The sequence below is a fragment of the Ascidia mentula genome, chromosome 8, assembly GCF_947561715.1.
Source record: "Ascidia mentula chromosome 8, kaAscMent1.1, whole genome shotgun sequence".
Classification (NCBI taxonomy): Eukaryota; Metazoa; Chordata; class Ascidiacea; order Phlebobranchia; family Ascidiidae; genus Ascidia; species Ascidia mentula.
In genome coordinates, this window is record NC_138573.1 from 5,837,171 (window position 1) to 5,861,574 (window position 24,404).

General features: G+C 40.5%; 2 protein-coding genes across 2 annotated transcripts; both read right to left on the minus strand.

The window, feature by feature from the left end:
• Positions 1 to 438: 438 nt before the first annotated feature.
• Positions 439 to 10,804, minus strand: LOC145910949 (uncharacterized). The gene is made up of 17 exons (XM_082998176.1): positions 10,732 to 10,804; positions 8,817 to 8,962; positions 8,467 to 8,595; positions 7,738 to 7,894; positions 7,410 to 7,552; positions 7,041 to 7,140; positions 5,059 to 5,233; positions 4,731 to 4,805; positions 4,558 to 4,659; positions 4,214 to 4,356; positions 3,905 to 4,003; positions 3,653 to 3,796; positions 3,296 to 3,405; positions 2,909 to 3,046; positions 2,671 to 2,800; positions 2,435 to 2,514; positions 439 to 753 (listed from the first exon to the last, which is right to left on the minus strand). Exons 1-17 carry the CDS (start codon positions 10,802 to 10,804, stop codon positions 439 to 441), a joined length of 2,259 nt encoding a protein of 752 aa, XP_082854302.1.
• Positions 10,805 to 11,431: 627 nt separating this feature from the next.
• On the minus strand, positions 11,432 to 21,222 carry LOC145911541 (uncharacterized). Its single transcript, XM_082998927.1, has 16 exons — positions 21,084 to 21,222; positions 17,729 to 17,868; positions 17,376 to 17,504; positions 17,006 to 17,162; positions 16,678 to 16,820; positions 16,309 to 16,408; positions 14,332 to 14,506; positions 14,004 to 14,078; positions 13,831 to 13,932; positions 13,492 to 13,634; positions 13,178 to 13,276; positions 12,946 to 13,089; positions 12,589 to 12,698; positions 12,267 to 12,404; positions 12,029 to 12,158; positions 11,432 to 11,872 (listed from the first exon to the last, which is right to left on the minus strand). Exons 1-16 carry the CDS (start codon positions 21,154 to 21,156, stop codon positions 11,787 to 11,789), a joined length of 1,944 nt encoding a protein of 647 aa, XP_082855053.1. The 5' UTR covers positions 21,157 to 21,222; the 3' UTR covers positions 11,432 to 11,786.
• Between the last annotated feature and the right edge of the window lie 3,182 nt (positions 21,223 to 24,404).

Genomic DNA, 24,404 nt, shown 5'->3' on the forward strand with positions numbered 1-24,404 from the left:
GTTTCAGCAGCGATATTGTTGGAACCGCTGAAGGGCAGTCGTTCCCTTCATTCAAATCCGTCTTCCAGATTTGCAGCCTCTCTTTGGTGGTGGCGTAATCTTGTCTCTTTACACAGACTCGTATACATTCCTAGCGTAAAGCCTCGCGGCAGCTACGGTTTCACTTTCTGGGTAGTTGCCAAATCCAGGACGTATATTGTTGCCAATTTGTTTCTTGCGGATTGAAGTGCAAGGTTGCAGGCGTGAACAGAAATCAGAACCGTGCAGATGTTTGTTTGAACGGGCGAACAGCCGAGTTGCCTATGAGATTTGCTGAGCATGACCCAGATATCGTGCAATGTCTTGTCTTGGCCAGCGTTAATAGTAATATCTTGTAAGATATCGATGGCGCATTGGCAGACGGCTATCGCTTCGTGAAAGCAATTGAACTCCAAGTAGTTATTTGAGGAGCACCTTGCTGTCGTAATCGTCAAACTTATCTCGGGATGTATCCCTGTACTTCACAATTTTAAGATATGCTTCCAGATATTTTTCCTCACTAAATAAATCAGCCTCGTCCATTTCAGTGGCCTTGGCTGTATCGCCACTTAACATGCACGAAAGATTAGCAAGTAAAGGGCATCCAACATAAAGTTTACAAGCGGAAATCAGCCTCTTGTTTCGGTTTACAAGATCGAGGTTTGCAAACGGTTGAATTTCATATTGCGCGTCAGCTTCAAGGCTAATTGTCAAAGCAGTTTCGTAATCATCCACCTAAAAGAAGCGTTGGCCAAATAAATAGCTACCGTATGTGTAGTGAACACAATCGTTAAATGGGTCAAACATTTACCCTCGCTGCAGTTCCTCATGATACAATTTACATATTTTTATGGCTTTGCGATAGTTTTCGGTAATACGACAGGCGCAGATCACCACCTTCGAGGTTTTTATCAGATTCAGGAAGTCCCAACAGTCCATGAAGGTATAGCTCGTTGGATAACGTGTAGTTTAAAGTTAGGACTGAACGGGATCTAAGCGTTGGGATACCGATTCTTGCAACACTACTGCAGTGTCAAGGCACTCGACCAGCAGTCTTTGTTTTCCGATCAAAGCTTTTAATTTTTTGCTGTGTCATCGTTAAAAGTAATGTAAGAGTAGAAGCCACGGAAACCCCAGTTGTCATTTTGGGCACAACGTTCCGAATACACTTTCTGTCGCTATTCGCATGAGACAGCCACAGCATAGTTGATTTTGTGGGCATCTTCTGACAACAAAACTCCGCTTCTGGTCAGTTTTTAACAACATCGTAGCACGAAAGGTCAGATATGCTATAAAAACGTGGATAGTGTGGATAGTGCTAGAGTTGAACTGCGACAACGAATTTCTTTATATCTATTTGGGTTTTTACAGGACGAAGGAATATGGTCACTGCCAACTTTAAACCGGAATAACCTGGAGAAGAATCCCGATTTTAATTGCTAATCGCCCTTCCATGGTATATTGAACAAGTGGTAAATTATGTTGGCTTTACATTCTGAAACAGTCCACTTAAAAGGTTCTGTGTTAGACAGTTTGCCATGGTGTTTACAAGGAAACGGAACTATTCCATCGAAAGATATTTCCGATGGAGCGTTAGCATCATAAAACCGTTGTACTTCTCTTTCACATCATCTGTGCAATAAGCGTTGTTTGGGGAAGGCACAGCTACGATTTGGAATTCATTGTTGACTGTGACGAGTTATAATGTTATCACAATGAAATCACCTAATATCCAACCGTAACCTTTAATTTTTGTTCAGTTCGTTTGTAGCCCTGCCACTGAAGTTTATAATAATCGTACCGGTTGGTTATTTTTAAAGGATATCGACAAGGAAGAAAAGTTATGAACCATTGGGTTAACGCACTAAACTGCAGCTTTCGAGCTTTTGAGATGTAAGTAAATTTGCAGCATAAAGTAACACGATAAAAGTTTAAATTTTGCGGAAATTTATGATTATGTTTTGCTTGCGGGTGAATAGGAAATTTCATTCTGAAAGTAACCTTCGTTAATATTGCCTAAGAGAGATATTTTGTTTAAAAAACTTATGTCTACATTAAAGCTTTTAAAATTCCATTTATTTATTTAAAAAGAATGTTTCTCAAAACACAACGGGTGCAACTTTAAGTGCGAGGCAGTAACATTCAGTCGAAGAGTTGGAAAACATAACACCATATAAAACACCAAATGAGAGCAGCTCCGAATCGGTCAGATGAATGGATATTTTTTACATCGTTCCAACGGTAAAGTTAGATTCAGCCACACGAAATTTCGGTTCACGACGCCTCAATGAAAACCTTTCGAAGAACAAACTGCACTTGGGGATTGAACTAAAACACAATTCACACAAAGCAACGGAACAGAAAGTATGCTCGTGTAAATGTACAGAAAAACTTCATACAACATTGATATTTATACAATGGCATCGGGCATCTCATCCAGGATGGAGCTGACAGTTCGTAGACGATCTTGACGCCCAATTTCTCTGCTTTTAAGATCTGGGAAATACAACAAAATTATATCAGTATTATTGCTAAACAGCCATATTTCTCAAATGCCATCGGTCTGATCTTACCGAAAGGTTGTTTTGTCGCAACTAGTTTCGACATACCGAGCAACTTGAATAAATATTTAACAGTTAATCATAAACGCACCGCTTTCGGAACCGATTGATGAGTTGCTGATGACGTAGGCGTTCGGCCTTAGCTTGGGCATAGCAATTTCCAGTTGTTTGAAAAACGTGGATTTGTGGGTGAATCCCTTCCATAGGATGACTGTGTTTTGCTGCAATACATATAATATTTATCAAGCGATTGAAAGTCAATACTACTTACATTCAATACTACTTACATGTGATCATTGATCAATATAAAGCAGAAGAGAAAAAATTACCTTCAAGTTCATAGCGGCTGAGATGGAGCGACACATCGACGCATCCTTGGACTTGAGTTTGTTTTTGAGGAAGTCGCGCGTTTCTGGCATGAGAATAAAGATAAGTCTGGTCTTTCCCGAGATGTTGTTAAGGATGCCCTGAAGATTGTCACGAAAATCAAAACTAATGCAAAAACAGACAAGATCCAATTTTGAGGGAAGAAAAGGAGTTGGCGCCAATTGAAGATGTTGTTAAGGATGCCCTGAAGATTGTCACGAAAATCAAAACTAATGCAAGAATGGAAAGAAGAAGAATCGAATTTACTGCAAGAAAAGAAAAACAACACAGGTTGCAATAAATTTTATTGTATTTAAAATACATATAACTTTATTTTCTATTTCACCCACCGTTTGAACCTCAAAAAATTTCTCGTCGTTTTGGAAAAATCGTGGAGTGAGCACAATCACCATTCGGTGGCAGGACGGAGCAATACGCACGACACTTTCAAACCGGAGTTCTGTGAACAAGCATTTTGCGGCATTCAACAAAGGGTTATGAACCAATGAATAAGACATACAAAAAATGCACAATGCTGCACAGTAAATGGCTTGGTTGAATTGAAAATGAAAATCAACCAATTAATTCCCGTTCACTTACAATAGATTTGACGATTTCCACCTTATGTGTGACTCATTTCGTTTCCACAATCACGGAAACGAGAATGAACTACCCAACATTAGTTATATATTCCGAGCCGTACTCACCGTTGGCGTTATCCTTCTGTTCGTTGTACACATCGTAGTTGTTGGCATCCAGCCAGTTGTGAAGAGCGTTAAGGAAGGAACGTGTTTTGTCATCGTCTGAATCTCGATGGAATGAATACGCCAAGTACACGGCGTACAGGCGATCTAAATACATTTTTTTTAGAAATAAGTAAAAAAATAAAATAAAAAAATACGCATGTCTACACAGTTTGCGTGCATATAAGAACTACTAATAGAAAGCAGTTTCTCCACCTTGATCGTAAGACGCGATGTATTTCTTATACAGGAGGCGCAGGTGGGTTTTGAAGGCCATCCAACACACGAGACACAACATTGCGAAACACAGGACACCTGAAATCACCATTAATACGCGATAAAAATTAGTATATTTTTTGTTTTAGTTTTGCGCAAAATCAAGTACCCTGTTGTTTTTGATATTTTTGCATATTATCGGGATATTTTGCGGCAACAATTTTGTGTTAATTACTCTGGTTTAACATGTGCAATAAAACTATGCCAGTTAACACGTGATTGCACAAGTAAAAGGCGAAATTATGCCACCTGCAACAGCTGCAAGAGCAATGGTAAAAGTTTCCACTGGAGGGCGATCGGGAGCTTGTTGCAAAATGACAGTCGCGTTGTCAGTGTTGGCAGTGGTTTTCACATCGCAGTAGTAAGTGACGAAATCCGTTACCGCTACACGTCTGTATCATAACAAATTGCGTGAAACGAAATCCGTGAGGTGAAGATAAGTTTTGAAGCTAATTCTGGGGGAGCAGAGTGAAGGGGGGTAAGTTTATCTCAAACATGGGGGGGGGGGGTTCGTTGCTAAATCAAACTTTATTTGGCGTCAAATTGCGATGCTTCACATTACAAATGTTAATCGCCTTCATTGATTCTTTTACCTGATAAGTAGAGAAGTTGTAAACTTTTCTTTCATTTTGTCAAACTCATCACACGTTGGCGACGAATCGCAAACCTTTTGCTTCAATCTGGCATCCGAAATCCTGTTAAGTGAAAACAAATTTTTAACAAAAAGTACAAGCATCAAGTTGTTATAAGATTAAAATCCTCTTACTCTGCGCACTCGTATTTTCCGTCCACCGTTTTGTTGCTCCCACCGACCGTTTGTGTGAGATTGCAAATCTCCATACTAAACATGGGACGTGAAGACAGTGTTAGAATGGTGAAAGCTTTTTCAAGTAGGACGGTTATGTTTGCCGCTATTGTAGAGACAATGGTGAATGTTGTGTTTCCTACTTCAACAACTGACCTTGTGGCAACACTGTCTTCGGTTATCCAATTTTTTTATTAACCGACAATAATTTCTGCCAGAAAGTCGGTTGTTGAAAAACTATGGTAAATGTTGTTTCGCAAAAAAAACATGTGGCTGAAGGAGGACCAACCTGTCGCCTTGCTGATTTCTGACGTACCACCGAAACTGACGCGACACAAATGCATCGGAGCGTGTAAGCGGCCCAGTACCAGAACATTCCAGAACAACATCTTCACCAAGATTCGCAGGGACTTTCCACAACCGGGGTTTGATGACGTTGCCGGGAATGTGATCGAGTCTCGGTTCTGAGAAAGTCAGTTTTGTGTTGAGGTGCTAACGTTGTTCTATGCGAGTCTACCGTCCTATCAGTACTATGGTAAATGACAAGACGACTAAAAGCGGGTACGCAGTATAAGGGGCAAGGAATGTTTTGATTGACACAAAACAGTATATGTTAAAATCAAGTCAGGTATACTTCTTGACTATTGTACCGACGATAGTGTAATAATCAATAATTTTCTCGCTTTGTCATTCACATTCAAGATCATTTCTACACATTCTTGAAAATGCCAACACTGAAACTAGGTAGCAAATCATATACTATGATTATTGGTGCAAAGTCATCAATCAATTACATATAAGCAGTTCGCAATAAGTAACAGAAATATTTTGTTGTTGAGTAACCCTGACGAGAAGGTCAAATGTTTTACCCTAACAATACCCTCGGTTAGTGGTGTAATTGGTTAGAATAATAAATCACAGTGGGATTTTCGCTAGACGAACTGCAGAGCTAGACTGTACGGAAGAAATTACTCAGTTTTAATATTTAAACGGCACGTGGGCACATGCATACCTCGAATACTGCCATAGACAATTGATAAAAGCAAGGCATCCAACCATACAAGACGTCATAACGGCTAGCCAAACTGGTATGTGTCCATCAACATTACCTAAACATGGCGAGCAACGAAATTCCACCAGGCACGCGCACTCTTAACCGCTGATTGGTGAACATGATTTCTGCTGAATATTGCTTATGTTGAGTATTGTGTTTGTTGAGTTTTGTGGAAGGCAACGCGGGCGGTCGTTTTTTGGAACCGCACGATCTGAAAGTTTAACCGACAAAAATCGAACGAGGGTTAACTGTGTCAGCAAGACGACTTTAACCACAGGGTTTCCTTTCTTGATTACCTTTTTTATTCGGGCAAAATTACGAATTCCAACATGCATTCCTTGACGGGCTTATTGTGAAATGGCGACAACAACTGAATACTTTTGATGTGCTTGTTTTAAAGTGGGGCATGCTGAAAAGCACCCCGGGGAAGGAAAGAAAAGACGATCTCGGATTTAATAATTTCCGAACTCAAACTGGCGTAATTTGAATCTTCATCTCATGTCCCTGTGACAATTCACCATTAGCTTTCGATGCGAACCCGCAGTTTCGCCGACGAAGTTTGCTTCATGAACTAAAGTCTTGTTTATGGTAAGCAGCATATTCTGACGCAACTTCTACTGGAAATTTGACTGAAATTATCCTAATTGAAATTTGTTGGAAAAGAATCTGTAACCAACACACTAGCTGACCTTTTTCCTTTTGACTCAGCAATGTTTATTATCAACAAAATAAAAACAATAATTTGTTGGTTTTGCTCATGCGTGAAAAGTGAGTGTTTACCGATATCCCTCGGTTTATTTTTATCAGCAGTTAAAAACTGACTTTCCGACGTGTTCATGCAATTGTGTTTGATTGTCATTTGTGTTTGTGCGTTTTGACTTATGCAAGCAGCCTCTTTTTCGTGCGACTGAACGTAAGTAGAAGTTATTTTTTTCTCTCTGTCGCTTTGGATCAATCGGAATTAGCCGGAACCTTCACTTGGGTTAGGTGGACACGTGGTGGGCATTTTCACCCACTTTTTAACTGGCAAAAAATGATCCGCATTAGAAAAATAAAAAACAAATTACAAAATATTCATCACAAAGCATGTTTAAAGTTTTTGACAAAATGAAATACAGTCCTAATCCCTGCCAATGTGCAGAATGCCAATAAGATTAAAGCTTAAAGTTTCGCCGTACAACAAAAAAGACAAAGGTAACAAACAAAGTTATACTTACGACTTATGCAAACTTGGTAATGTTTGAGGAATCTCGACATTCCGTTGTACGAAATCTTGCACGAGTAACTCCCCGCAAACCTCGCGCGATCTCCAGTTACCTGAAAATCAAATTACTTTTAGGACACATCGACTCATACTTCGAGCTATCATGCCCCAAATCACGTGCTTCTGTGTCGATTGGACGAAAGATACAAACTCTTTAAAACTGCTGCCTTTTTTCATTTGCCATGGTAGAACCAAATCAGTGTTAACTGTTAATTCAAGGGACGAAACAGACTGAACTATAAGTCAGATATATCTAGGGCAATGCAAAGTGAAAATGTGAAAGTTATTTGAAATAACCAGGAGTCATGTGGCTAGCACTTACTTCGATCGTGGATAGGAGTTTGCCTTCGGAAGTCCTAGTCGTGCGTTCAGTGTAGGAATCGTTTGACAGCACTTCGCAGTCTCTGTACCACGTGATCTTGTACGATTCGTCGGGCAAAAAGATTGGGGGTTCACGGGGGTCAGCTGCACATGCATGCAAACGCATATTAAAACTTTGGAAGATTGCGGCCGTTCCGGTAAGTTTGTGCTGAGGAAATGAAACCAAGAATATCAATAAGAAACTTCTGGAATCGCGTTTATAGTCGTTTTCTGCCGAATTACAACAACAAAAGGTGTTAATGGGACGACAAGCTTATTTGAAAGCTCACCGGCACAGTCAAGTTCAAGCTCTCCGTCACACTCAATTTCTTTGTCAACGTAGCCGTTAACAGCCTCAATGTTCTCCCTGTATACGGAGCAGCTGTTTTCGTTGACGTCCAACGCGACTAGCCTGTGCCTTATTTGAGCACAAACGTCGGAGATTCGCTGCAGTGTAAAATAAAAAAGAGGTGATAAATTGAGATTTTCAGGCTTGGCAGCCTAGGCAAAGCAGCCTAGCCGGATCAGCAACTTTTTCCTGACAAGTCGGAGCAAAATTTCAAAAATCAAGCTCCCGGTGAGGTTTGAATTCACGACCCTGGGCTAACCAGGCCCAACGCTCTACCTACATATACGTATGGGATCTCTACCACCGTATCAGGTTACGCTGGATCAGTCAGGAAAAAGTGGCTGATCCAGCTTGGCTGCATTTCCTGGACTGCCAAGCCTGAAAACCTCATGATCACGATACGTTAGCTGTGATCGCCAAGCAAGGACCTGCGCAGTGGCGATCCTGCTGCCTGTCATGCCATTACATGTAATATTACAGGTGTTAATGTGTTTTGCTTTTTGCCTTGGGAAAATATAAGTTAACAATTGATAGTCACATAATACGTATCAAACAAATGTGGTTTCAAAAAACTTTACACCAATAAGATGCGTATGTCGTGCCGTAAACCACGTGTGTGGATTAGATAACACGATTTGCACACTTACTCTGTATGTCAAGTACTGCTTACCATGATAAGAGTAAGAGTGGTGTTTTCAGTTACGGCCACTTCATGCGGTTCAGAAATGAACTCGTCATCGGAAACATTGTAGCTTCCGTTGTACGAATGCACTTTGTCGTCACGTTCATAAATATCGCACTACAAAAAAAACAAATGACAAATGTTAAATATTTGGTTATCAGTATGGATTATGCAGACGTTACAATTCTGCACTTCAATAAACAACGCAAAACAGGTTCTATAAATTGAAACTTTTCACAACGAAATTTGTCTGAGTTTCTCGTAACGGATATTGAAAAGAACCTTTGACGAAAATGGAAAAATAACATACCTAAAAATATTGCAAGTAAAATACCAACCGCAAATGGAACAAGTTCGTTTTCAACGTAATCTTCCAGTAGTTCCAAAGTTTCGTCTGCAGTGACGTATTCGTCGCAAGATACGCGAAATGGCCATCCAAGTGCTACTTCGCTAGTCACGTTAAGAACATAGCACTGACTGTCAACTGTGATAAAACGGCTAACATTGGTCTGACGTTAACTGTATGGACAACGCAGGTTCAGTAGCATTTGTTTAAACGGAGATGCGTAAAAATTCGGCACGACATTAAACCTTGGGCGCTTTCCGTGAAAAGGCAGAAATCGATCCAATTTAGCATTAAAACTCCCTAGCGTATCGGTATGAGAAATGACCACAGATACCACGTGTTTAGACTGCAAACAATCATGAATGGACGTCCGCAGTGTTGAGAACAAACACAACTCGAGGAAAACGGACCTTCGTGTGTTGGATTGCCGTGACAATGCGACCTTTTGGCCGCTACCTATTCAAATTTTTCACCAATCCGCATTGTTGAAACTTAATAGAAGCCTTGATAGGAGCGATATATGTTCAAAACTTTCACAAAAATATATATATTGTCATTATTTCGCACTCCACTATTTAAACTTTTCTTTCATACCATTTGAAGTGTGATTAAATTGTTTGTCAGTTAAACGACGTGCAATGAAACGGTGGAGAATTGCTCTGACAAACACGCGACTCGTATTACATAATAATTTCGTTACGCAACTACACGCAGTATTTTTACTCAATGGTTTTTAAATCACATTCACGTGGTGTCAATTCGAGATGATAACCTGTTTGCCCAACTGCTTGTCCACTTTTGACTTTTGGTTCGACATTATACTGATTTACAATACATGTCAGTTTACATGTGTTTGGTTTGTGCGAGAGAACGACGTGATTACCGGAAGATCTAATCCCGAAGGCGGGAATTGACACGTTTGTTCAGGGCCATTACCATTAGAGGCGTTGCCGACTGCGGGAGAGTCTTTTTGTTGCGACCAAAGACAGGAATTCCTACCGTTCCGCACCGATTGCTCGAACATTCCGAGATATATAAGGCTCATACATTTGTTTTTATTACTTCGCTGAAAAAATTTGTTTTTCACCAGATGCCAACACAGCTGCCTGGCATGTTTAGTAAACGGCGGTTGTGCAAATGAGATTGGTGTAGATCTCTATTGCTTGCGTCACTTTGTTTGTGACGTAGTGTATCACCCAAGGCTGTTTTGATTCAATTAGCAAGAAAGATGGTAATTATTGCAATAGTGGACCCGATAAGGATACCAAGCATTTTGTACGCATGTTTTGCCTTTTATTCTGAATTTTGAACTGAATGCAGCCAGCCAATATGCAGCCATACGGTCGCCTAAATTATAACAGTCAAGTTGAGAAGGCCGTTTCAGCAACAATCACATCCCTCGTGAAATAATCGGCCCTATTTCTCGGAATCTGTAAATCGAGAGAAACTGGCGTCTTTCCCATCCCAGCATACAATACCGACGAAAACCAATCGGTTCTCGAACTCTGCGCGACCAACGTTGTTGAGTTACGTTTATTACTCTACCGGCAGGCTAATGAGAAAAGCTGCGTTCGTTGAGAGTCGACTAAACATGAAATTCTGACATTGCCCAGATACGTTTGACGTGGAAGCGCTAACACGTAACAAGAACATTCCAAAGACAGGACCACGCGTGGTAAACACGTAAGGTGGAGACAGATCACAAAATAGCAGGATATCAACATGCTACTAAAGATTGCATGTTATATGAACCTGATGTATTACTTACACAAAACCCTTCGGTTATTGCTTCCACAAGGCGCTGTTCAAACTGCACCAAGTGTTTATCAACAAAAATCGTAAATCGCGACACAAATGAGCAAGGTACAACATACCTGAAGTTTTTAGATAACGAGAAATTCACTCACCAAGATCGGGTTCCGCCAAACAAAAGTTCCAACCAGCCAACAACAACAAAATAGCGACGAGAGGCGAAGACATTGTTCTTGTGTTTCCAGTAGAAAAAGTTAACTTTCCAAACCAAGGACCGCGGTAAGATTGGCTGTTGCGGCAATCGCAGTCGGTTTTATTAGCCCGTCGAGAAAAAGGGCTGCGTGCTTCGCACGTGTGCGAGTTTACTTTGAATGATGCGTTTTTTTCTTGTTGCAAGCTGCGTGCTAAGTGGGTTGTGCATTCAGGCAGGTGATGGTAAAAAAAAGTCCGTTTTTACCTAGTGACTTTTGACAATGATTTCTATGGTCGTGGTTAGAAATGGAAAAGTCATTAAACGTGTAAAGAGAATAATTTTTTGGTTAATTACTCAAGCATTAAAATGACGTATTACAGCCACCAACTTATTAGCTATAGGGACCCCAATAAAAACAAACCTGGTGCTAATTGTAAACATATTTCCCCAAATACCTCAAACGTGTTTCAGAATTCTTGCTGTTCCTTGGGTTGCTTTCCTATTAAAAGCTTGTTAGGAGTTTGATGGGCTTGGACTGAAAAGTTCGCTGTTGTTTTTGCAAATCGACGTTGAAAAAAGTATTCAAAATATTCGAGGTGCAAACTTTCCCCGGCATGGCTGGTTTGGGAAAAAACTTCATATGTATACATTATAAGGGCTTTTGAAATTCCATTTATTTGTTCAAAAAGGATGCTTCTCAAAACACAACGGGTGCAACTTTAAGTGCGAGGCAGTAACATTCAGTCGAAGAGAAAACATAACACCATAGAAAACACCAAATGAGAGCCACCAAATAGAAAACACCAAATACGTCAGATGATTGGATACTTTTTTCCATTGTTCGAACGGTAAAGTTAGATTTACCCACACGATATTTCGGTTCAAGACGCCTCAATGAAAACCTTTCGAAGAACAAACTGCACATAGGGATTGAACTAAAACACAATTCACACAAAGCAACGGAACAGAAAGTATGCGCGGGTAAATGTACAGAAAAAAATTATACAACATTGATATTTATACAATGGCATCGGGCATCTCATCCAGGATGGAGCTGACAGTTCGTAGACGATCTTGGCGTCCAATTTCTCTGCTTTTAAGATCTGGGAAATACAACAAAATTATATCAGTATTATTGCTAAACAGCCATATTTCTCAAATGCCATGGGTCTAATCTTACCGAAAGGTTGTTTTGTCGCAACTCGTTTCGGCATACGTCACAACTTGAATAAATATTTAAACGTTAATCATAAACGCACCGCTTTCGGAACCGATTGAAGAGTTGCTGACGACGTAGGCGTTCGGCCTTAGTTTGGGCATAGCAATTTCCAGTTGTTTGAAAAACGTGGATTTGTGGGTGAATCCCTTCCATAGGATGACTGTATTTTGCTGCAATACATATAATATTTATCAAGCGATGGAAAGTCAATACTACTTACATTCAATATTACTTACATGTGATCATTGATCAATATAAAGCAGAAGAGCAAAAATTACCTTCAAGTTCATAGCGGCTGAGATGGAGCGACACATCGACGCATCCTTGGACTTGAGTTTGTTTTTGAGGAAGTCGCGCGTTTCTGGCATGAGAATAAAGATAAGTCTGGTCTTCCCCGAGATGTTGTTAAGGATGCCCTGAAGATTGTCACGAAAATCAAAACTAATGCAAAAACAGACAAGATCCAATTTTGAGGGAAGAAAAGGAGAAGAATGTAAAGAAGAAGAATCGAATTTACTGCAAGAAAAGAAAAACAAAATAGGTTGCAATAAATTTTATTGTATTTAATATACATATAACTTTATTTTCTATTTCACCCACCGTTTGAACCTCAAAAAATTTCTCGTCGTTTTGGAAAAATCGTGGAGTGAGCACAATCACCATTCGGTGGCAGGACGGAGCAATACGCACGACACTTTCAAACCGGAGTTCTGTGAACAAGCATTTTGCGGCATTCAACAGAGGGTTATGAACCAATGAATAAGACATACAAAAAATGCACAATGCTGCACGGTAAATGGCTTGGTTGAATTGAAAATGAAAATCAACCAATTAATTCCCGTTCACTTACAATAGATTTGACGATTTCCACCTTATGTGTGACTCATTTCGTTTCCACAATCACGGAAACGAAAATGAACTATCCAACATTAGTTATATATTCAGAGCCGTACTCACCGTTGGCGTTGTCCTTCTGTTCGTTGTACACGTCGTAGTTGTTGGCATCCAGCCAGTTGTGAAGAGCGTTAAGGAAGGAACGTGTTTTGTCATCGTCTGAATCTCGATGGAATGAATACGCCAAGTACACGGCGTACAGGCGATCTAAATACAATTTTTTACAAATAAGTCCTCGCATGTCTACACAGTTTGCGTCCAAATAAGAACTACTAATAGAAAGCAGTTTCTCCACCTTGATCGTAAGACGCGATGTATTTCTTATACAGGAGGCGCAGGTGGGTTTTGAAGACCATCCAACACACGAGACACAACATTGCGAAACACAGGACACCTGAAATCACCATTATTACGCAATAAAAATTAGTATATATTTTTTTTTGTTTTAGTTTTGCGCAAAATCAAGTACCCTGTTGTTTTTAATATTTTTGCATAATATCAGGATATTTTGCGGCAACAATTTTGTGTTAATTTCCCTGGTTTAACATACACAATAAAACTGTGCCAGTTAACACGTGATTGCACAAGTGAAAGACAAAAATATGTCACCTGCAACAGCTGCAAGAGCAATGGTAAAAGTTTCCACTGGAGGGCGATCGGGAGCTTGTTGCAAAATGACAGTCGCGTTGTCAGTGTTGGCAGTGGTTTTCACATCGCAGTAGTAAGTGACGAAATCCGTTAGCGCTACACGTCTTTATTATAACAAATTGCGTGAAACGAAATCCGTGGGGTAAAGATAAGTTTTGAAGCAAATTCCATGGGGAACAGAATGAAGTTGGGTAAGTTTATCGCAAACATGGGGGGGTTTCGTTGCTAAATCAAACTTTATTTGGCGTCAAATTGCGATGCTAAACATTAGGAATGTTAATCTTTCATTGAGTCTTTTACCTGATAAGTAGAGAAGTTGTAAACTTTTCTTTCATTTTGTCAAACTCATCACACGTTGGCGACGAATCGCAAACCTTTTGCGCCAATCTGGCATCCGAAATCCTGTCAAGTGAAAACAAATTTTTAATAAAAAGTACAAGCATCAAGTTTTAATAAGATTTAAATCCTCTTACTCTGCGCACTCGTATTTTCCGTCCATTGTTTTGTTGCTCCCACCGACCGTTTGCGTGAGATTGCAAATCTCCATACTAAACATGGGACGTGAAGACAGTGTTAGAATGGTGAAAGCTTTTTCAAGTAGGACGGTTATGTTTGCCGCTATTGTAGAGACAATGGTGAATGTTGTGTTTCCTACTTCAACAACTGACCCTGTGGCAATACTGTCTTCGGTTATCCAATTGTTTTATTAACCGACAATAATTTCTGCCAGAAAGTCGGTTGTTGAAAAACTATGATAAATGTTGTTTTACAAAAAAAACATATGGCTGAAGGAGGACCAACCTGTCGCCTTGCTGATTTCTGACGAACCACCGAAACTGACGCGGCACAAAGGCATCGGAGCGTGTAAGCGGCCCGGTACCAGAACATTCCAGAACAACATCTTCACCAAGATTCGCAGGTACTTTCCACAACCGGGGTTTGATGACATTGCCGGGAATGTGATCGAGTCTCGGTTCTGAGAAAGTCAGTTTTGTGTTGAGGTGCTAACGTTGTTCTATGCGAGTCTACCGTCCTATCAGTACTATGGTAAATGACAAGACGACTAAAAGCGGGTACGCAGTATAAGGGGCAAGGAATGTTTTGATTGACACAAAACAGTATATGTTAAAATCAAGTCAGGTATACTTCTTGACTATTGTACCGACGATAGTGCAATAATCAATAATTTTCTCGCTTTGTCATTCACATTCAAGATCATTTCTACACATTCTTGAAAATGCCAACACTGAAACTAGGTAGCAAATCATATACAATGATTATTGGTGCAAAGTCATCAATCAATTACATATAAGCAGTTCGCAATAAGTAACAGAAATATTTTGTTGTTGAGTAACCCTGACGAGAAGGTCAAATGTTTTACCCTAACAATACCCTCGGTTAGTGGTGTAATTGGTTAGAATAATAAATCACAGTGGGATTTTCGCTAGACGAACTGCAGAGCTAGACTGTACGGAAGAAATTACTCAGTTTGAATATTTAAACGGCACGTGGGCACATGCATACCTCGAATACTGCCATAGACAATTGATAAAAGCAAGGCATCCAACCATACAAGACGTCATAACGGCTAGCCAAACTGGTATGTGTCCATCAACATTACCTAAACATGGCGAGCAACGAAATTCCACCAGGCACGCGCACTCTTAACCGCTGATTGGTGAACATGATTTCTACTGATTATTGCTTATGTTGAGTATTTCGTTTGTTGAGTTTTATGAAAGGCAACGCGGGCGGTCGTTTTTTGGAGCCGCACGATTTGAAAGTTTAACCGCCAAAAATCGAACGAGGGTTAACTGGGTCAGCAAGACGACTTTAACCACAGGGTTTCCTTTCTTGATTACCTTTTTTATTCGGGCAAAGTTACGAATTTTAGCATGCATTCCTTGACGGCCTTATTTTGAAATGGCGACAACAACTGAATACTTTTGATGTGCTTGTTTTGAAGTGGGGCATGCTGAAAAGCACCCCGGGGAAGGAAAGAAAAGACGATCTCGGATTTAATAATTTCCGAACTCAAATTGGCGTAATTTGAATCTTCATCTCATGGCCCTGTGACAATGCCCCATTAGCTTTCGATGCGAACCCGCGGTTTCGCCGACGAAGTTTGTTTCATGAACTGAAGTCATGTTTATAGTAAGCAACATATTCTGACGCATCTTCTACTGGAAATTTGACTGAAATTATTCTATTTGAAATTTGTTGGAAAATAATCTGTAACCAACACACTGGCTGACCTTTTTCCTTTTGACACGGCAATGTTTATTATCAACAAAATAAATACAATAATTTGTTGGTTGTGCGCATGCGTGAAAAGTGAGTGGTTACCGATATCCCTCGGTTTATTTTTATCAGCAGTTAAAAACTGACTTTCTGACGTTTTCATGCAATTGTGTTTGACTGTCATTTGTGTCTGCGCGTTTTGACCTGTGCTAGCATTTTCGTGCGACTGAAGGTAAGTAGAAGTAATTTTTTTCTCTCTGTCGCTTTGGATTAATCGGAATTAGCCGGAACCTTCACTTGGGTTAGGTGGACACGTGGTGGGCATTTTCACCCACTTTTTAACTAGCAAAAAATGATCCGCATTAGAAAAATAAAAAACAAATTACAAAATATTCATCAGAAAGCATGTTTAAAGTTTTTGACAAAATGAAATACAGATCCTAATCCCTGCCAATGTGCAGAATGCCAATAAGATTAAAGCTTGAAGTTCCGCCAGACAACAAAAAAGACAAACGTAAAAAACAAAGTTATACTTACGACTCATGCAAACTTGGTAATGTTTGAGAAATCTCGACATTCCGTTGTACGAAATCTTGCACGAGTAACTCCCCGCAAACCTCGCGCGATCTCCAGTTACCTGAAAATCAATTACTTTTAGGACACAGCGACTCATACTTCGAGCTATCATGCCCCAAAATCACGTGCTTCTGTGTCGGTTGGACGAAAGATACAAACTCTTTAAAACTGCTGCGTTTTTTCATTTGCCATGGTAGAACCAAATCAGTGTCAACTGTTAATTCAAGAGACGAAACAGACTGAACTATAAGTCAGACATATTTAGGGCAATACAAAGTGAAAATGTGAAAGATATTTGAAATAACCAGGAGCCATGTGGCTAGCACTTACTTCGATCGTGGATAAGAGTTTGCCTTCAGGAGTCCTGGTCGTGCGTTCAGTGTAGGAATCGTTTGACAGCACTTCGCAGTCTCTGTACCACGTGATCTTGTACGAGTCGTCGGGCAAAAAGATTGGGGGTTCACGGGGGTCAGCTGCACATGCATGCAAACGCATATTAAAACTTTGGAAGATTGCGGCCGTTCCGGTAAGTTTGTGCTGAGAAAATTAAACCAAAAACATCTATAAGAGACTTCTGGATTCGCGTTCATATTCGTTTTCTGACAGTTTACAACAACGAAAGATCTTAACGGGACGACACGCTTATTTGAAAGCTCACCGGCACAGTCAAGTTCAAGCTCTCCATCACACTCAATTTCTTTGTCAACGTAGCCGTTAACAGCCTCAATGTTCTCCCTGTATACGGAGCAGCTGTTTTCGTTGACGTCCAACGCGACTAGCCTGTGCCTTATTTGAGCACAAACGCCGGAGATTCGCTACAGTGTAAATAAAAGGGAGGTGTTGTTAAAGCGTTGTGCTTTTCGCCTGAGGAGAATAAAAATTAACAATTGATATTCTCATAAACTGTTTCAAACAAAAGTGGTTTCAAAAGACTTTACACCAATAAGACGTATGTCTTGTCGTAAATCACGTGTGTGGATTAGTTAACACGATTTGCACACTTACTCTGTATGTCAAGTACTGCTTACCATGATAAGAGTAAGAGTGGTGTTTTCAGTTACGGCCACTTCATGCGGTTCAGAAATGAACTCGTCATCGAAAACATTGTAGCTTCCGTTGTACGAATGCACTTTGTCTTCACGCTCATAAATGTCGCACTGCAAACAAAAAACAAATGACAAATGTTGAAAACTTGGTTATCAGTATGGATTATGCAGACGTTACAATTCTGCACTTCGATGAACGACGCAAAATAGGTTTCATAAAATGGAACTTTTCGGAACGAAATTTGTCTGAGTTCCTCATAGCGCATATTGAAAAGAAACTTTGACGAAAATGTAAAAATAACACACCTAAAAATATTGCAAAGTAAAATACCAACCGCAAATGGAACGAGTCCGTTATCATCGTAATCTTCCAGTAAAGTTTCGTATGCAGTGGCGTATTCGTCGCAAGATACGCGAAATGGCCATCCAAGTGCTATTTCGCTAGTCACCTCAAGCACATCGCACTGACTGTCAACTGTGATAAAACGGCAAACATTAGTCAGACGTTAACTGTATGGACAACGCAAGTTCGGCAGCAACTTTTAAACGGAGACGCGTAAAAATTCGGTACAACATTAAACCTTGGGCGCTTTCGGTAAAAGGGCAGAAATCGATCCAATTTAGCATTAAAACTCCTCAGCGTATCGGTTTGAGAACCGTCCACAGATACCACGTGTTTAGACCGCTAACAATCATGAATGGACCTCCGCAGTGTTCAGAACAAACACAACTCAAAGAAAACGGGACCTTCGTGTGTTGGATTGCCTTGACAATGGCAGGCCGCTACCTATTCAAATGTAAATTTCTCAACCTCGGCAGGGGTTTTGCACCAATCTGCATTTTTGAAACTTAATAGAAGCCTTGATAGGAGCAATATATGTTCAAAACTTTCACGAAATTAATATCTTGTAATTATTTCGCACTCCACTGTTTAAACTTTTCTTTCATCCCATTTAAACTGGGAAAGAAAAATTCTGTTGTCAGTTAAACGACGTGCAATGAAACGGTGGAGAATTGGTCTCCCATCGACGAAGAGAACAATAAACGAGTAAGAAACAGACTTTCCGGCGCGGAGTTTCCACAGCAAACACGCGACTCGTATTCCATAACAATTTCGTTACGCTCATATACTTCACTACACGCAGTATGTTCAACCCAATGGTCTTTGAATCACATTCACGCAGTGTCGATTCGAGATGATAACCTGTTTGTCCACTTTGGACTTTTGATTCGACATCATACTGATTACAATACATGTCAGCTTACATGTGTTTGGTTTGTGCGGGAGAAAGACGGGAAATCTAATCCCGAAGGCGGGAATTGACGCGTTTGTTCAGGGCCATTACCATTGCCGACTGCGGGAGTGTCTTTTTGTTGCGGCCAAAGACAGGAATTCCTACCGTTCCGCACCGATTGCTCTAACATTCCGAGACCTTAGGCTCATACAGTTGTTTTTATTACTTCGTTAGCAAAATTTGTTTTTCACCAGATGCCAAAACAGCTCAACCCAACTGCCTGGCATGTTTGGTAAACGGCGGTTGTGCAAATGAGATTGGTGTAGATCTCTATTGCTTGCGTCACTTTGTTTGTGACGTATTGTATCACCCAAGGCTGTTTTGATTCAATCAGCAAGTAAACAAAAAGGTAACTTTTGCAATAGTGGACCCGAGGGCGATAAGGATACCAAGCATTTTGTCCGCAAGTTTTGCCTCTTATTCCTAATTATTTTGAGTTGAATGCAGCCAGCAATGAGCAGCCATACGGTCGCCTAAATTATAACAGTCAAGTTGAGAAGGCCGTTTCAGCAACAATCACATCCCTCGTGAAATAATCGGCCCGATTTCTCGGAATCTGTAAATCGAGAGAAACTGGCGTCTTTCCCTTCCCAGCATACAATACCGATGAAAACCAATTGGTTCTCGAACTCTGCGCGACCAACGTTGTTGAGTTACGTTTATTACTCTACAGACAGGCTAATGAGAAAAGCGACTACTGCGTTCGTTGAGAGTCGACTAAACATGAAATTCTGACATTGCCCAGATACGTTTGACGTAGAAGCGCTAACACGTAACAAGAACATTCCAAAGACAGGACCACGCGTGGTAAACACGTAAGGTGGAGACAGACCAGATTGGAAAATATGTCGTGCGCGGAGGATTTATCCTCCGCGCAGAATTTTCAAAGTCGGTCAAAAATCCGCGCAATTTTCGTGATTTTACTAGCAATCCGCGCAAAAATTATTAATCCGCGCACAAATCGCTCCAAGTCTTGCAACACTGGATGACTTTTCCCCAAGACCCCAACTGTTCTACACCAATGTTCTGTTGAAGGCTCTTTGGATATGCTTCACTGAACTGAGCGTTGATTTTTTTCTCTCCTTCTCTCGAAAATCACGAAGAACGAAAAAAGGACAAGGTCGAGCGGGGTGAATGCAGTATTTGCCATCTGTATTTTACAATGGCGAAATTACGCACATTCGTCAAATTCTTTGTTTCTAAAATCGTTCACCAAAGTTTCTTTCGATGATGGAAGATCGTTTATTGCTGCCTTATTTATAAGTACATCGACCCCGAGCTATACGCGAAAATTGGTCAGGAATTTTGCTTGGTTTTTTATATTATTTATGCAAAAACAGGCACTGCGAGCAGTTGCCGAGTCATTCTACGAGTAATGGAAAAACAAGAAACGGATGGGCAACAAAGTTTTGAAGTTCTCAAAAACAGAACAATCGTTGATTGGTCTATGCCCCATACAATCCAGTGTGACGAGGCGTTAGACGAGATGGCCAAACTTTATGTTAAAGGCAGCAAGAAACATGGGATGGCACTCATCCCTGTATCGAAAGGTCGTCGGAGTAAACATAGGCATGGCGCTGCTTCTAAAGTGGTTACACGACAAAAAAATTAGGAACCAAAGTTTCCCTTTCTTGTATAAATTTTCGTGATGGCAACTGACAAGTTACAAATCAAGCGTAAATAAAGTTAAAACGTTTTGAAACACTTGTTTTTGCTTCACAGTTGTTTGTGGCAAATGGTTTTGTTAGGTTATATGCGTTGTAGCACCGTGCCAGAAAGAAGAACACCAATTAAACATTAATAAGTTCCTGGAGAAAAAAGTTATACCTCGGGATTCCAACCCGCAACCCTCCAACTAGTTTTCGCCACCCGTGGCAACTACGCCAAGTCATTGTAGCTGACAGCCGCTTAAAAAGCGCATATAATCATCTGTGAAAAGTGCAATTTTATTCAAGTAAACGCTAATAACATTAAAGTATTATGAATCGGTTCTTAAAAATACATTATTCCAATATTTTTTGCCAAAGGGAAAATAGGCTTGTTACTAAAGGCACAGTGTACTAAACAACAAAAAAATCTACTACAATCCGCGCAAAAAAATCGCTAGTCCGCGCACAATCCGCGCAATCACCACCGACAGAAAAAAATCCTCCGCGCAGTTTGCAAACTTTCCAATCTGGGAGACAGATCACAAAATAGCAGGATTTAACATGCTACTAAAGATTGCATGTTATATGAACCTGATGTATTACCTACACAAAACCCTTCGGTTATTGCTTTCACAAGGCGCTGTATAAACTGCACCAAGTGTTTATCAACAAAAATCGTAAATCGCGACACAAATGAGCAAGGTACAACATACCTGAAGTTTTTAGATAACGAGAAATTCACTCACCAAGATCGGGTTCCGCCAAACAAAAGTTCCAACCGGCCAACAACAACAAAATAGTGGCGAGAAGAGGAGACATCGTTCTTGTGTTTCCAGTAGAATAAGTTCACTTTTCAAACCGAGGACCACGGCAAGATTGACTGGTGCGGCAATCGCAGTCGGTTTTATTAGCCCGTCGAGGAAAAAGGCTGCTGTCTTCGCACGTGTGCGAGATGCGTTTTTTTGTTGTTGCAAGGTGCGTGCTAAGTGTTGTGCATTCAGGCGGGTAACGGTAAAAACGAAGTCCGTTTTTACCTAGTTGAAAATGATTGGGAAAGTCATAAAACGTTTTTTCGCGAATTACAATGTCGTGTGACAGCCACCAAATTATTAGCTATAGGGACCCCACAAAAGCAAACCTGGTGCTAATTGTAAACATATTGACCCAAATACCTCAAACGAGTTTCAGAATTCTTGCTGTTCCTTGGGTTGCTTTCCTGTCAAGAGCTTGTTAGGAGTTTGGTGGGCTTGGACTGATCAGTTCGCAACTAGGATATGTACATGGTTCGTATATTCGTATTGCGTGTGCGGCTCGAAAAACGTGCTGTAGATTATGTAAAGACAATAATAGCAGGATCGCTTATAAAACGTCATAAAAAGAAATGAACATTTCCGTGCTGCAATTGCAGCATATTCATGCACAAGAAAATATTCCCTGTTGATGCAGCGTTTACGGAGTTATGGCCGAAATGTCAAGATGACCACGAACTCGTGACAGAATGTCCCCTGCTACAGAAAGCGTGAACGATTGGACCGCGGTCCCATTTAGATAGAACCGTGGGAAAACCTTGACCAAGGTACCGACTGAGCCCCAGGCACAAAAAATGAGGCAACGTGCTGGTTCACGAGTCTTTTGCTCAGTGTGAAAACCGCATCGTGCTCATAGATGCTGTTGTATTTGCAAATCGACTTTGTAAAAAGTATTTGAAATATTCGAGTGGCGAACTTTCCCCGGCATGGTAAGTTTGGGAATCACCGTCTTACTAGGGATATTTGCCGAAGTGAGACTTGTCCTAATGCTATGGTTTCTAGTACGCAAAAATGCCTCAGGTAAGTACTGCTGCAATATTGACTATGATTTCTATTGTACAGTTTTGCTGGCCACTAACGATACAATTTCACAACAGTGTCGATTAGGGCTAAAATATGATTCTCTGCATAAACAGCTTTACGTGTGACTACTTCCATTACCTATACCAGGATTCAAATCATACCACGTGCTAATACAAGATTGCATCGTGAAAGGGCGACGCCCATAACAAGTGTAAATGATAGCAACGTGACCGGCAAACCCTATTTGAGTCAGCTCATATTTTTTGATACCGATCGGCTTGTACCCGACGTAAGTATCAATTGATTTAAAAAGACCCCCGAAAGCAGATTTGAAGGTTTGAAATGTTTTAGGTGAACCTGTCATTTAATTTGATAAAATTTGCCTTTGAATAAGCTATTAAATCAAATTTTAAATGATATCAAATTTCACCGTAGTTATTTTTTTCCAGAAATTGCGCATTAGCAACCTTTGGTTACAACCTTTAGGTTTAGCCTGTTTGCTTGTTCATTAACATGAAGGTTCCTGGATTTGCTTCCTTTTATGGTTACGAAAAGGCGAACAACTGCCATGCCCCCTAAATCCAATGATTGTGTATTGATTAGCGAAATAAAAATTAAGTATAGTGGCACAGGGCGAGAGTACCTTGCCTTTTCCGGGCATCCCGTTGGAGCAGATGAGGTATCTCCTGTCCTCGGGGCGACCGGGGGCCGGTATTTGCATGACAATGGATGGCTTCATCCGGATTGCAGCAGTCAATGAAATGAGATGCACCGACACGGTTTCTTCAACCCCTTCCCACTGTCTGCAAACTTCGCTGTTTGTTGCGAGGTTTGCAGCAAAGCAACGCCGCCATGCAGCACGGTTGTCTGCAGATGAGCGTAGTTAAGGAAGAACTAAAGTTAACGTCACTAAATTGCTGACACACATGATAAACAGAATGAGATTGTTTTTTTCATTGTGGAGAAGAATAAACGTTGCTAGTTATAAAAGTGTAGAAATATACTATCAATGTTGCAGAAAACTAATAATGCAAATTCCAACAGATGTCGTATAACAGGTGCCGAAATATTTATATCACGATACTAGCCTATAATTGAATCATTGACTGTATAAACTTGACAATTGCATTGCCACGTCAAAAGTAATTGCAAAGTTGTATTATCCTAAAAATGTGTTCAGCACAAAATACCAAGTAAAAATAAACTTACAAACAAACATCAAAAGATGGAAGATCTGAATTATTGTAATTATTTGACAAAGTTTAAAACCTAGTAACTTTTCAAGTGAAAGTGGTGCAACAGGAACTGCAAGCTCAGCTTTTTAAGCGCAATGCATCCGATATCCTGTATGGCGTGTGCAGGTATTATACTGACGATGCGCTTTTACGCTCATACCTTACTCACCAAAATTTTGTTTACGCCCAAACTGCAGTCATCGTCACAACATAAACATATTGTTTACACCCTATTGGAAGTTACGAGACAATAGTGTGGTTATAACATACCAGTACGAAACAACATTGAAAACTATATATATATAGCCTATAGGTTACCAATGCCTGTACACAATTCCCTGCAATCTTTGAGCCATCACACCAGTGTGTCTTCGGTGGTACAACGTGGCGATAACATCTACGTGTGGCATGCTCCCAAGCGCACTAGATTTAATTTCTTCATATATTTTCTACTTGGTTCTGGATAAAAGTTTTTGCTCGTGGGCGGAATTATTTCCTATTCCGTGGCAGTTACGGGAGCGTTTTACCCGAGGCGGCCCGCTGCTTAAAATGTACGCGTACTATATCATATAATGTGGGCATAATCTCTACATCAAAGGGAAACTTTTGCAGTGGTCGCAATGTACATGATTAAGCGTTTGTACTCCACTGAAACAAGCGCAAGTTCCTTCCCTTTCTGTTCGTGAACGTGAAATCATATCCTTGCTGCTGAACTTCTAAACGACGAAATATCCCCATAACTGAGTATTGGCGTGATAATAAGAGAATATTTGTAGCTACAAAAACTACCCGTCGTGAAGCTATTTCGAGTGCTTGTCTTTGCTTTTATCGTGCGTGAACTGCAAAGATTTTGCAAGAAACCTCCCGCAGGCACTTCTGACGTCATGCTTTCGTGGCAGACAGAGAAAAATCACCTTGGTAAAAAAAAAAGTCCAGCATGCGCAGGTAATAATTTCCCTAACATACCCGGTTTCACTGTGGCATTGGGAATAACATTACG

What these genes read in the sequence shown, in the direction of transcription:
- LOC145911541 (XM_082998927.1), bottom strand. Translation starts at nt 21,156, where the DNA reads ATGTCTCCTCTTCTCGCCACTATTTTGTTGTTGTTGGCCGGTTGGAAC. An exon ending in CCACTCTTACTCTTATCATG is followed by an intron (nt 17,163 to 17,375) that starts GTAAGCAGTACT and finishes TTTACACTGTAG; the next exon opens with CGAATCTCCGGCGTTTGTGC. An exon ending in AACTCTTATCCACGATCGAA is followed by an intron (nt 16,409 to 16,677) that starts GTAAGTGCTAGC and finishes ATTGATTTTCAG; the next exon opens with GTAACTGGAGATCGCGCGAG.
- LOC145910949 (XM_082998176.1), bottom strand. Translation starts at nt 10,804, where the DNA reads ATGTCTTCGCCTCTCGTCGCTATTTTGTTGTTGTTGGCTGGTTGGAAC. An exon ending in GCTTGAACTTGACTGTGCCG is followed by an intron (nt 7,553 to 7,737) that starts GTGAGCTTTCAA and finishes ATGCATGTGCAG; the next exon opens with CTGACCCCCGTGAACCCCCA. An exon ending in AATTTTTTGAGGTTCAAACG is followed by an intron (nt 3,047 to 3,295) that starts GTGGGTGAAATA and finishes GACAATCTTCAG; the next exon opens with GGCATCCTTAACAACATCTC.